Source organism: Magallana gigas, chromosome 9 (genome assembly GCF_963853765.1).
Source record: "Magallana gigas chromosome 9, xbMagGiga1.1, whole genome shotgun sequence".
Classification (NCBI taxonomy): Eukaryota; Metazoa; Mollusca; class Bivalvia; order Ostreida; family Ostreidae; genus Magallana; species Magallana gigas.
The window spans coordinates 2,952,918-2,967,700 of NC_088861.1; the positions used below are offsets into that span (position 1 = coordinate 2,952,918).

The 14,783-nt window shown below is 30.4% G+C and overlaps 1 protein-coding gene across 1 annotated transcript in view; it reads left to right on the plus strand.

Moving 5' to 3' along the window:
* Positions 1 to 1,409: 1,409 nt before the first annotated feature.
* LOC105336697 (uncharacterized) overlaps positions 1,410 to 14,783 on the plus strand; it is a 70,671-nt gene continuing 57,297 nt past the window's right edge. Inside the window, exons 1-3 of the mRNA XM_066071432.1 lie at positions 1,410 to 1,677; positions 13,341 to 13,431; positions 13,812 to 13,845. Of these exons, the coding sequence (XP_065927504.1) occupies positions 1,513 to 1,677; positions 13,341 to 13,431; positions 13,812 to 13,845 (290 nt within the window). The 5' untranslated portion in view covers positions 1,410 to 1,512. The remainder of the gene's footprint in view (positions 1,678 to 13,340; positions 13,432 to 13,811; positions 13,846 to 14,783) is intronic.

Below are 14,783 nucleotides of genomic sequence, written 5' to 3' on the forward strand. Positions count from 1 at the left end.
CAATTGACACTGATAGATTGAATCAAAATTACTTGATGTAATAAAACTTTTGTTTTTGTTTGAGACGGAAAATTTTCCTTCAACAAACATTGTTGCCAAAATAGTTATCAGAAGCCCATGTCAGTAACTTTTAAAACTTTTGAGAATTTATACTTAAGATTTGTTAAATCACTTTAAAAACAGTCAAATACATAGCCGATTATGCACTTGCTGATAAAATCACAAATGCAAACTTTTTTTCTTGGCAAAGTACTACTAGTAAAATATATTGATTGGGTTTCATTTACAAGTTTTCATCTCAGCAACTGAACATATCGAGAATCTTTTCACATTGTTTTAGTAGACAGACAAGGTGATACTTTTGAAAAATAGCATTAATGCAAGAAAAGCTTGATATGTACATTGTGTAACAAATGATTATATCACTGGTAAGTTTTAGTTTTGCCCATGCATTAGTACTTTTACCTGATTTATTTCTCATAAATCGTTCAGACAACGTTCCTGTCGGTTCCATATAAATCGTACTTAAAAGTGAACTATCAACCTTGGTGCGATAGAAAAAGGTCACCATAAACAAACTTTAAATCCATAAAACAAATTGAACGACTTTTTACTGGCAGATTACAGCTAAACTAGAGCCATCTGTACGTGCCGTTTCAGTACTTGATAGATATTACGTTAAATTTATTGTTTTACACCGTATAGACCGCTGGTCATTTTATGAAATAGAAGACTGATTGAAATGATTTATAAGTATGTCTGATTTATATAAGTATGCATTCAAAAGATTAAATTTTGCTTCCTGTGTGGTTAATTTTGGGGTTTTTCTCTTTGTTATGGGCTATCTTTTTGGAATAAAACAATTTTTAAGTAGATAAAAATACATATGATAGCTTTAACTATTCAAAATAACCAAACTTTGTAGCTATGGCAAAAAAAATTGTTATATAATTAATACATAGATAAAATTGTATGAGGGTCATTGAAAATTCAGGCTTTTTCTATTCAAAATCAGATATATAATAATATATTTGATTAGTTATCAATTTTCATCCTTCTCCAGCTTTCCTGAAAAAGTGTGTTTTTGGTATCTTTTTCAAAATAAAAATGGACAGAATACCATTTAGAACTTTTCTGAAATTCAGAAAATATGTTAAATAATAATAAATTACTACATACTTCATTTAGGTATATTTGTTTTGTAATTTGTAAAATTGTATCTTAAAAGAAAATGAATTCTTGACGTTACATATATTGGTTTAAAAATCCTCCTCTAATTCGGGATGGAGGTTTTAAAAAATTTACACAATAGCAATGAAGACTTTTAAATGACATTACAGGTAGGAATTTAAAGATCCAAAATCTAGGCAAAGCGAATGGGTTAAATGAGATCAGTTTGGTAGAACAAAATTCCTTTCATGCAGCACTATATTTGTGGTGACTGCGTTGTACTAACATTTAAGATATTCAATATTCAAACGTCAAAAGCAAGATTCTGACAAGGGCCCAACCATGGGCATCTGGTCAGTAACATCGTTTTTCCTGTTCGCCATCTTCTCGGGGATACCAGGGAATGACGGTAAATTTATCAACTTCAAAAACGGTTATGAGTATGTTTACCGGTACGAGGGTCACTCTACAATCAAAGATTTGGGGAAATTCATCGTTAAAGCAAAGGTTAGTACTATTTATACGTCATTGTGGATTTTGCATGTATCTTTTCTGAGATTTTCTTGGAATCCATTATTGATACAAGTTTTAGAAATTGAAGTAGGACACCATACAAATAACTTAATTAAAGTGAGTATACATATATTTCGTACATACTGTAAAAACCAGCATATAGATACTACGATTTTATTTGTTATATATCTAGTTTTTATTATTGTCAAGTATTCTTATCTAAGGTCTTAATTATGACATCAAAAGAGTGAAACATATGTACAGGATGTTTCACTTTACGAGAGATGATGATCCTATTGCGTCATATTATATTATCATGAAGTTATCTTCATCGATATCGGTATTTTTCCAAATGGGTTTGGAATTCGACAAAATATGTGTATGGAAAGAGCCATTTCCGTTCAACAAGAAAAGCGCAGCTTTGTTTGAACCCGTTAATCGCGGTATTGTCATCTCTTGATGCTTCCGTCAAGCAACCGTTCGAAATCCATATTAATAGACAGTCGCTCGTGTGTTGTGCAGTCGTTTAATCAAAATATATGTTATTTTTTAACTTTGTTTCTTAATAAAACTCACGTACAATGCATGCTATATTACTTCTTTTTCATCTGCTTACGTGATGGAGGAAGGAATAATTTGTCATTAAATTGAATCTGAAGCCATCGAGGTATATATATCGAAAACAAGCTTTTATTCGTGATGATTTTTATTTTTCTAAGTTATAAACTGTTTTGTGGTAGCTGACAAAGTAACACATAGACTGGACATTTGAGTACTGTTTCGCTGCATGATATATCCGGGATGAGGGTTATGTAGCCAGTAGTCAGTTTATTGTTGGATTATTAATATTAAATGCGTTTTACGAATAAAACTTTTCTTTAACCTATCTTTTACAATAATGTGTTACTGATATATTCCCTGATACTGTATGTAATATGCTAGTCAAAAATTTGTATATAATTTTTCGTGATACAGAATCTGTGAGTTTTTGCACAATTGTTTAGAAATTGTGCCCTCACTCAATTTGTCTATCTTGTATAATTTTCTTAAGGCATTTTGATCTTTTATGTTTTTCATTTTTTTTACATAATTAAATGACCTCTCCTATTCCTCCGATTAGTGTTATGTTGCTTAAAATCTAGGGGGTGTATCAGGTATCCATAAAACATTTTTATCCAGCGGCTGTGCAAAACAGTCACGTGATGCTTACCGTCATTCACTGATTAATTAACCATTATATAAATTATGTGTAGAAAGCAATAAATGAAAATAAAACAGTTACAGCCTTTGCGAAAAAAGGATTGACCACTGTCATACCAGATAACTTTAACTACCGACACGGGAGGAAAGGGGGCAAATGTGTGTTGTCCATCCCACCAAAATAGTTGGGGTAGAGTATAAGATTCTATCCTAAATGCTAAAATAATCAGCTGTGAATTCCACGATAGGCAGAAGATGAGAAAGGGCGTTCAGGTTAAAGACCCTGTGGATGTAAAAACTTTCTTTTGACAGTTCAATTTATGTTTAAAGCAAGTTGGCAATTATTCATTGGGGTTTTTTTCAATAAAGGTATTAATTATTAGGTACCTCTCCTCCACAAATTCACATCCTCGACGAAATAAAATTTTAAAAGGTTAGTTTTCTTATTGATTCTGAAAACCGACGCATCCACGAATAAACATCCCCACAAATAAGCAAAAAATCCACAATCCACGAAAATTGGCCCCTACGAATATAAATGATTCCACAGTATATATCATTTTATTCGTATCCCTGAGTGAATACGCTTTGTTGAAGAGTGACAACGACAATGGTTAAACAAAATATGAAGTAAATATGAAGTAAAAAAATCGACTTTTGTAATTGTGTTTTGATTTAACAAGTGTAAATGTGCATTTTTCCTTTTATCTACTGGATTTCTTGAGATTTTTGTTGCGCACTTACTTGTTGCAATATATGATAGATTTATTTCTTGGCATTTGCAAAACTATGAATGTTTCGTTTAATTTTAAATTTCATGTTAGCGGAGGGAAGAGAATTGAAAAAAGACATCAAATTTGCTCAAGTGTAAAACTTTAAAGTCTTCTAACAAATAACTGATTTTCGTGAAAACTTTAACCGCTTGTATTGTTATGAATATAGATAATGCGGGAGGAATTAAAAAAGAAATCAAACACTCTTCATAAGTGGAAAAGTTTAACTTTTCTATTTAAAACTGATCTAAAATTTCAGAATTTTAATGCTTTTAATTGCTTAGTAACAGAGGACAACTAGTAAACAATCCATAACCAGGAAGAAAATTCATTTCATAATTTTTTCAAAATGTATGACGTTACATGGACAATTTTGGAGCGGGAAAAACTCGTATATGCAAGATATAATTTCGAACAAACTCAAATTCAACGGTAGAAATATTCATAGTTGTTTTAATTTACGTTCAGTAAAATTTAGATTTAGATTTTTTTTCAGGTCGGGTAGAGTTGTATTTTTTCTCCGATGACAATGCATATTTTACATTATTATAATCATTATCATTATAAAAAGGATTCTTAACCCTGGCACACTTTTCTTTGATAATGAATAACAAGAAAACTCATAATATAAGAAAAGAAACGATATTTGATTTAGTTCAAATAAATTTCCATGGGCCTTTAATAACTCAAATAAAGAAATTATTCATCGTCTCTCAATCATTTAAAATTAAACATGAGTACATTTAAATTGGAAATGATATAAAATCTATTATGATAACATGTACGTGTATCTGCTTAAATTCTTTATTTTTCACGAATTGTTCAGAAAATGTTCCTGTTTGTTTCATGCAAATCGTACTGAAACTGAACTATCAACGTTGATCCGATAGAAATATGGTCATTATAAACAAACTTTAAACCCTTAAAACAAATTGAACGACTTTTTACTGGCCGATTACAGAAAATGCCTCCATTTGTACGTGTTTTGTCAGTTCTTGATAGATATCAATTTGAATTTATTGTTTTATGACATGTAAATTGTTGGCCATTTTGATAAAATAGAAGATTGATGATTGATTAAATGATTTATAAGCATGGCTGATTGATATAAGTGCCTATTCTCAAAATATTTTATTTTGCTTCCTGTGTGGTTTAATGCGGGTTTTCTATATGACAATGTTGTTATTTATTTTATTTTAAACAATTTTAGTTAGACAAAAATTATTTATGTTAGCTTTAAACACATTTATTGTTAGAAATTGCAAAAATCGCGATATAAAAAACCCCACTATTTTACTTAATTCAAAAAGTTTTCATGTGTCTTTATAAATTAAGAAAAAACATTGTTTAGGAGACTTTCAACCACTGAATAAATGAAAGTGTATTTAGTTTTAAAATACCAGTTTCCTAAGAATTTTTATCTATTAAATGTATCTGTTTGAATTCTTGCGATTTTTGAAAAGGTTCTGTCAATAATTATTGCATTACATGATAAATTCGTTGACAGGTATCCGATGGTACGTAAACACCGGTGAAAAATTGATAGCATTTTAAATGTAGCGAGAAATGAGAATTAAAAATAAAATATGCTGAAGCGTTGATGTTGATTAAACAAATTTAAAGCTTCAAATCATAGTGGATTTTAATTCCAACAGATTGAAAGGTTTTGCTATGTTGCAATCAAAAAAGGATTAAACAATCTAAGACCAGGAAGAAAAATTCATTAATGACCTCACGTGGAGAAAATAAATCTCATCTTTTATGGAGCGGGAAACTCTTTAAATGCAAGATATCTTAGAAAGATATAAAAGAGTGGATGGTCGTGGCCATTTTTGAAGTGTATAAATATTGTTGAGAAGACAGCAAGTAATAAAGTTTAAAAGCCAAAATTATTGACTTTTCTTTTTAAAATCAAAGAATATATATATATATATATATATATATATATATATATATATATATATATATATATATATATATATATATATATATTTTTATATATATATATATATATATATGTGTGTGTGAAATTTTTTTAGAATATTTTTTAAATATTAAGGTATTAAGGTAGATTTTTACCATTCAGCCAGTGTAAGTTATACTCTTTTAAATCAGAAACTGAAATTGCCTCGTTTAAATACATTTATCTATAATTGGTTGGTTTGAACATATTTTATTGCATAAACATATACAAATGGTTTGAACACAAGTTCTTACAACTTACGAGGTTCTTACCAAGTATAACAATTTACAACTGTATAGTAGTTTAGAATGTAAAGTACATAGAAATGGATATTGCTAATATAGTTAAGTTATTGAACAAACGTACATGTATAAACAGTTCTGTTAAATTTGGTCCATGCAGTAAAATTGAAATTACAAGAATTTGCCACAATCTCTTATAAATCTTTGAACAGCTAAAAAATATGTTGGTTTAAATTGACACTCAGAGATTCATCTCCCCACAAAAGTAAATGACAGTTAAGAATGTTAATTTGATTTAAGTTCAAAAGGTTTGAAAACATTTCATTTCGTGTATTGATATAATTTTTACAACCAAAAAAGAAATGATAAGAATCTTCTGGTAATCTGCATTGGCAATAAGGGCTTTCAATAATATTTTTTCTGAAAAGTTCGAAGTTTAAGATACAGTTATGTCTAAGTTTTGTGTGTATGATGTTAAGTCGTCTTTTGCCGAAGGAAAAATAGTACGGATGTTTTATTTGGTTTAATTGAATACTGCTTTTGAAACCTGTAAAGGAGGAATTGTTTCTAATAAGTAAACTTGAACTATTCCATTTATTGACGTGTCAGGATCAAACGATTTCTTGAATATTTCTAGTCTACATTTTGGAATAGTATAGTCTCTTGCCGAAGGAAAAATAGGACGGATGTTTTATTTGGTTTAATTTAATACTGCTTTTGAAACCTGTAAAGGAGGAATTGTTTCTAATAAGTAAACTTAAACTATTCCATTTATTGACGTGTCAGGATCAAACGATTTCTTGAATATTTCTAGTCTACATTTTGGAATAGTATAGTCTTCTCGATTGCGTATATTGTAATTCGATTCTAAAGTCCTGATAGGAGGGAAAATTTCTTTTAAATAATCCGGTACCAAATTATTATGAATTTTATACATTGTGCTCAATTTTGCTAATTTTAGTCTCTCGGAAAGAGGCCTCCAACCTGTTTCTAAATAAAGGGACTCTCTTGAAGATAATATGGGTAAGCCAGTGATGTTTCTTGCTGCATAGAGTTGGACTTTTTCTAATTTTAAGAAAACTTGTAACGAACAACCATCCCAGACAACAGAGCAGTATTCATTTAAAGGTCGAATTAAAGTCATGTACATTTTTGATAAAGTATTTCTTCCTATGTTAAAATTGAGCTTATTCAACAAGCCAAGTCTTTGGTATGCATTTTTAACAATATTATCGATATACTCTGACCAGCAAAGGTTCTAACAAAAAAGTAATCCTAAGTGTTTGTGTGATGAAACATATTCTAATCGACTATTTTGGAATTGGAGTTTGGGAGAGTAAAAATTTGTTTTGAGTGTAAAAAATATTGCTTTTGTTTTGGATGGATTGAATTTTAACAGCCAACTGGATGAACAGTTTTCTAGAACTTTCAGATCATGATTCAGGACATATTCAATATTGACAACATTGTATGAAGAAGATTGTAAAGAGTTATCATCATCGAACAATCTACACAGTGAAAGCATATTTTCTGACACACCGTTAACATAAATCAAAAATAGAAAAGGGCCAAGAACTGAGCCCTGTGGTACACTAGCATTGAAACCTCTACAGGAGGATAATATGTCCTTATACATAACTTTTTTTAGTTAAAAATACACATATAAAAAATTAAATTAAGTTCTTTTGGATTGATACTTTCGTTGACAAGCGGGTGTCTCCAATCTTAATATCCTCTTTGCATTATATAATGAAAAGAATTCTTAACCCTCGACCAATTCATTTTTCTGTAAAAATGAATAAAAACAATAATCACGTTATAATGAAATAAAAGCTATTTCATCTCATTCAAACATGTTTCCATGCATATGTGTCTTTAAAATCCTGGATAAACGTGCAATTAGTTCATGGACTTTTGACCGTTAAAAAAACATAAGTGCATTTGGTTTTAAAATGTATTTTTCATAAGCAACTATATGACATATAACTGTTTTAGTTCTTGCGAATTTTTTGAAGAGATTATTTGTCAATAATTATTTCATCACATGATAAATTCATCGAGTGATCTGTATTTTCCCTTCTAATAAGCTCTTCATTGTTGACTATTGATAAGTATTAGGGTTTTTAATGTCTTTACTCTGGTAAAAATGTCTATGTAAAACTACATGGCGCACGCACGCACGCGCGCGCACACAAAATTGATCTTTAATGGAGAGAACTAATATCTGCTCTTTTGCCTGCTGTCCAATCAACATTCTTTTAAATACCTGTATGTATACATGTATTTTGAATAGAATACTTATTACTTCAACTGAATGATATTTGCTGAAGAGCTTACGTTGTAAAAACAATTTTAAAGCTTCATATCAAAGTGTTGATTTTAATTCCAACAGAGTTTAAGGTTTTAGTTTGCTGCATTCAAGAGAAGATTTAAAAATTAAAACCAGGAAGAAAAATTCATTTTTGACGTCTTATGGGTGTCTCAACTGAAGGTCCCAAAGATTTAAAGGTCTTTTTACCCAACGGTACAATGTACTAAATAAACATTTGCTGGCAGAAAGGTTTCTAAAATCATCATTCAATTTTTCATTAACACGGTCTTAGCGACTCTTTACCACAGTTTAACGTATATTGATGTACAATGTCAACTTTAAACCTGATTTTGGAACACATCCAGCGACGGGAAATTCCCATGCATTTCCTACAAAAGGAAAAAAAAAATATAAATATATTTTACTTTTATTTCTTAACTCATTAATTTTCAGGCAAAATTAATACGGTCCACGGGATTTGGCGGTCGTGGCCTTTTTTTTTAACATATATAAACAAATTTTATTTCTTAACTCATTATCATTAATTTTTAGACAATATGAACATAGTCCTTCTTTTTAGAGGGTTTGGTGGTTATGGCCAATTTAAACCATGCTTATATTAATCTCTTTGAAATAAAGAACTCTGTATTGGAGTAAAATATTCAAATTTTGAAGATATTAAAGTTTCATTGTACACAAAGGTTAAAAATGCTGAACAAAAAAAGTTAAATAAAGTTTGGATTAATTTATTCTCTTTGTGTTCTTAGCAATTCTATTTAGCAAATTTTACATTTGTTTTATATATAAAATAAACAGTTTTATTGAGATCCCAGAAGTGTTCTTGCATTTTCAACGTAAATGTAATTATAGTACTTTTAAAAAGATCCATCAAATAGAACTCGGGCTGCATTTTGGGCAAACATAATGAATCACTAGAATAGTTGCTTATAAAAATAGGTAAGGAAAAATACTGAGTAAATTTTTTTAATTTAATTGGAACTATCGTTATGGCGAGACACGAGTCCTTTGGGTGGGTAGGAAGGTGGGGGAGGGAGAAGGCACATGTTATGGTGTTTCTTTGGGGGATGGGTGTTCTGGAGTGGAGAAGGAAGTTAGCCCGCATTATTTCCTACCTTCATTTGTATTTTACTCTACTCACAAAATACAGACATGTCATATCTGGCTGGTATTTTCATCTGGGGCTGGGATCGTTATCCAAAGTAAAACTGACCATGGTTGTTTTTATGTGCACACAATAAGGGGTAACATACTGATTATTTCAAGAGTGGGGTGGATTTTGTGGCGAGTGTCGACAAAAAAAGTATCGAATTTACGTTACATAAAAGTACAATTTGTGTCCTTTATTTTATTTTCTGTGAAAATGACTACCAACAACCATGGATTTTCAAAATAATAGACGAATCAAACTTAATATATTCAGCAGAGTCTTTATAATTCAGGATATACATTGCATAATGGTGCAATAGGTTTCAACTATAAATTAATAGAATTAAAAAATACGTAAAGATCTGTTTCTGAGTACTTGTCTTTGAAGAGAATTTAATGGGTTTTTTTTTTAATTATCGAAATATAATAAATATTCCTTTCATGGTGATTGTAATATACATTAATAAAGTATTTCAGAATGGTGGCCAAAACGGAAAAAAAAATTAAAGCTGAACTTTTAAATTAGAAAAAAAAAGAAATCGAATCAAAACTTTTAAATTTAAATGCTAATCTAAAATCTAAAACCGCTTTAAACAGTTTTATTTCGCTGCATTTAAAAGAAGATCAAATAATCTTATACCAGGAAGTAAAATTAACCAATTTGGGCTCAGCTGCAAATACCTGCATAATAACCATTAATGTTCCGATTGAAAAATAAATGTGTGTCTTTAAATTTTATAGCTCATTTTTACATTAACGATAAAATCTAAAAGACTGAGTGCAAAATTTTGAATTTTTCCATGATCAACCATACATTCTTTTAAATATCATCTCCCTAATAACATGCCCAGACTCGACGATTTTTATTTTTTCATGACGTAATACGTTTTTATGAAATGCATGTCTACTTTGGACCAAACAAGACTTTGGAAGTATTCCAGCTATGGGAAATTCCTGTATATTTCTAAAAAAAAAAAAAAAAAGATATACGCAATTTAATAACTTTCTATTCACATATATCTAATTTTTAGGGCTTTTAATAATATTTGAATATAAAAGAAACAGTTTTATTGAGATTCCAAAATTTATCCCACATTTTTGAAAATCGGTAGGATAGAATTCTTTAGAAAGAACCTAACTGGATTTTAGTTTGCAGAGTCAAAAGCAATTAGTGGTAGTTGCTTGTGATGAATATGATGGATGCTATTAAAAAATTCAAGCAGCAAAATGTTTTTGACTTTCATTATAAAGAATTTGGAGGATATATTTGTATTAAAATTATGTCTATATATGTATGCATTTATTTTAATTTCAAAAATGAAGAATGGCATTGCTGTTAAATTGCTTGTTTTGCTAATCAGATATCAACGTTGATTTACATACTAAAATATTAAAAGATTTATTTCAAAATTCCATTCAAACTTTGCATATCTAGTACACCACAACATTGACAACATTTCCCTCTGTCATGTATATGAAAAATGGTATGAAAAACCTTGTTATCAATTATGACTTTAGCTGCCAATCTGTAGTTTTCTGTTCTGAAAAAAAAAAATAAATGTACGAGCTCATACAGAAAATAAATAAATAAGAGAAACGGTGCATACTTGTGTACGCAATGAATGTGTTCCCCTTTTTATTTAAAGTTGGCACAGAAGCTTTATCATGGTCATCTATCCATTTATTTATTTCATACCAATGAGCTACAGATATGCAGCTAAACGATAATATACAGAGTTTGACTGAATGCAACTTGTGTATGTTGCCAGCGTCTTTGGGTACAGTTAAGTAAAATAACAAAATCAAAGTCGCCATCATTGTTGACTGGGCGTGTACCACACACATTATACGAGTCTAATCTTGCAAATACTGCGACGAAATTGAGACATTTGTTGGGGGTTTTTTTTAACACGTATTCATGATTGTGCATTTTTCAGATCTGCTGTCAGTTGATAAAATAGGTTTTGACATATGAATGTAAGGACACCAGTTATTATTTGAGCTCTTTTTTTTAAACTAGAAACTGGATACCAAAGTCCTAGTTTTTACCCATTGTGATGTTTAAACATGTCGTATTCTTTGTATTTTATATGAACTATAGAAAACAGAATTGAACAGGCTATTGACCATTTTAAAAATCAGCAAACAGCTCCATTTACTCTAAGTATACTATACATAATAATTAACAAATCATCACAAATGTTTTCGCATGACCTCCTCAGAACTCCTGCCTACTATTTGATTTAAAGGTGGTAGATCAAGGAAGAAAAAAAACCTGCTGCTGATTCGATGAACTTATTTTATTTCTCGCCCAATCAAAATCATGAATTCCAGATTTCACAGCCTCTCCCCCTTGTGTAAAGGCCAACTACACCTGAGCTTTTAAATTCCTTTTTAAAAAAAATCACAACTATTGAATTAAATAAATCACATTCTCTCAGTTTAAACACCGCTGTATTGAATCTATTTGTGTTTGTCAATGTCTTATTTATATAAAACTCAATATGACTATAAAATTTGTATAGAGAAACATTTCAAAAGTATAACGTTATGTATTAATCCCATTCATTTCATTTTGTGTGAAAATGCTAGAGAATATACACAAAACAGCCAAGTTATTACTAATTTCATATAGTATTGCATGAAATCATTTTAGTGTGCAATGTTTGGGCGTTGTTAACGCGACAATAACACGAGAGAGAGAGAGAGAGAGAGAGAGAGAGAAAGAGAGAGAGAGAGAGAGAGAGAGAGAGAGAGAGAGAGAGGTTGTCTTTGATATTTCAAGGGGCATGGTCATGATTTTGGTCAAATTGGATTTTGCTATTATTATTGTTTACAATTCAATAATAAGGTAGTTCTAATGATCAACCAAAATTTCTTAGAGTTAGTCGTAGAGTTATTAGCAAGATGCAGAGCTCACAACACTTTGTTTTGTAAACAAGGCTCGTGCCACGTTTTTGTACACATTGGTTCAATATACAAGTGCAATAAACAAGTTTACTTTCAAGCTAATTTTTCTCTCTCCTGATTGGTTTTGAATATAAAAAAAAACCAATTCCTAGCTTTGTCATATTCATCGTAGGTCTGAACCTTGAAAATTCAAGATGTAAACAAAACATGACAGGATCGAGCTCTGTAACAAAAAGTGAGTTCTAAATCTCACTTATAACTCGACGACTGCATGGCGCTCAAATTTTGGCTTACAATTAAAAAAGTCTTACTGAAGCATTTGACCTAAGTCGTGACCATGTCCCTTTGAATTACAATCTGAAGGGAAGACTACATACTAGTATAATCGGCTTATGCGGCTGCTGTATTTCTCTGAAGTGCAGAAAATATCTTCCTACATGTATCACCAAAGAGAGCAATTAAATTAATATCTTTATGATTCAATATCTCGAATGATGTTCACAATGAATAATGTAATATAAGATAAATAGTTTTGATATGATAGATTTATAATTCCGTTAGCTACATGTATATGCTTTGAAATTAGCCATAGTTTTCATTTTGATCTTTGAATCTACATGCTAATTATTCACAAGCACAAATTTATTGCTACAATACACGTGCATGAATTGCATATCTTTAAAGACAAAGAGGGTGTTGCAGTTCATATTCTATTTTTCCCTACAGGAGTTGCAGATAAGATCGAAAAATCAAAGTTATAGAATTCGATGTAAATCTTTTATTAGTTGCATGCAACGTTTTACATAAAGCAGTGTAGAATTTTATCCGGAAAGTTTGTACTAATATTTATATCTATAAGGCCATGATATAAATTTGATAAATGATTACACGTTCAAATATAGCAGATTTCACGAACGCTTTATAAAAGGGGAATCCTCAAAGAAGCAATACGAATATTTAAAGGTTCTTTCCTTGTTAGGTACTGGTAGTAATTCCGCTTTTTTTTTGGCAACACCCTCTTTTCTGTATGCAAAGCTTACTGATAACATTTTAAGAAATTAATATAATTGACTGATGATGAAATGTTACAGGTGAGTTATACCAACATTCGGACCGTGACAGATGACCAGGAATTGCTGCTAAAGGTGTACACCATCAATGTCACCCCTGAACAGAATACAGGTAAAAAAAAAAAAAAAAAAAGGACAAAATTAAGTGACACGTTAAACACCGACACCATATTCTAATTAGATATGATGAACTATCGTAGTTTTTATATCGTTGATTTTTAAAAAATAAATATAAACACACCTGAATCAGGCAGAAAAATTAAAACTTACCTCACAGCAATCACACGAATTAATCTGTTTGTAATCTTGAAAAAAAATAAATCATATTATTTCCAAAATGTACTCTTCTTCAATGATGTGATAAAAAAAATTAAAAAGTGTTTTGTGGTGACGTAAAAAATGTTACAAATGTTGGTCGTAAATGCACATGTAACTTAAATTTCCCTACGTATTTTATTAACTAAGACGGGGTTCTCTGTTTTCTTCTTTCAGATGTGAAAGGAATGGACAACGATTTTTCAAAATGGTAAGGTTGTCAGTTTTCATCCTACCAGTTGTCATGTTTTTTCATGTTTTCGAAAATCTCAACAATTCGGCTCAAAATTAAAGCCATCACCCTAGCTCGCGTTAATTACTGATAACAAAAAGCAGCACATACATGTATTTATATTACATGATATATGTGTATCGTTAATCATTTTATTTTACCGTGTTTACATTCATGTTACAACTAATTTCAAAGGATAACACGAAATCAATAAAAGTTGCAGGAACATATCGTGTTCATCGTATTTCTAATGGCAGACTTATCATTAATACCATATATCATTTTTTTAATAACCCCCCCCCCCCCCAAAAAAAAAAAAAGGGGGTGGTCAACTCCTTCAAAATTCAATTTTCTATAATTATGTAATAAGAAAAATTTATGTTATGAGAAAAAAAGTGGGGGCCATCTGTGCATGGATTGAACTTTGACCCCCCCCCCCAAGAAAAATAAGCTCGGGATCGTAAGGCAGTAAATTTCGAAACTTGTCGTTTGGTGGGAAATTGAATTTAACACATTCTTGCTCTGAAATGTACAACAACTTTGTAAACCAAAAAACAGAGAAACTTTTTTCAAAGAAGGTAAAAATGTATACATGATTATTATAGTTTTTGTAAAACTCTAGTTTATTCACAATACATAGTTCATTATAATAGTATAGTCCGCACGAAGGTCCAAAGTCGGTGCATGGGATTTGTCAACCGATGCTGGTTAAAGTCTATAACGTTAAATTTCATAAAGTCTGCAGTGTTCATACATGATGCACCGTGTTTACAAACCCTTTAGATTTTAATGATATAGAAATAAAATATGAATAGCCAGAAGTAGTGTTTAATTTTCATGCACAAATATTCGCCTTTTTTGGAACGTAAAAAGAAAAGGCGCGAAATTTGTAATGTAAGTTTAAGATGTACTAACCA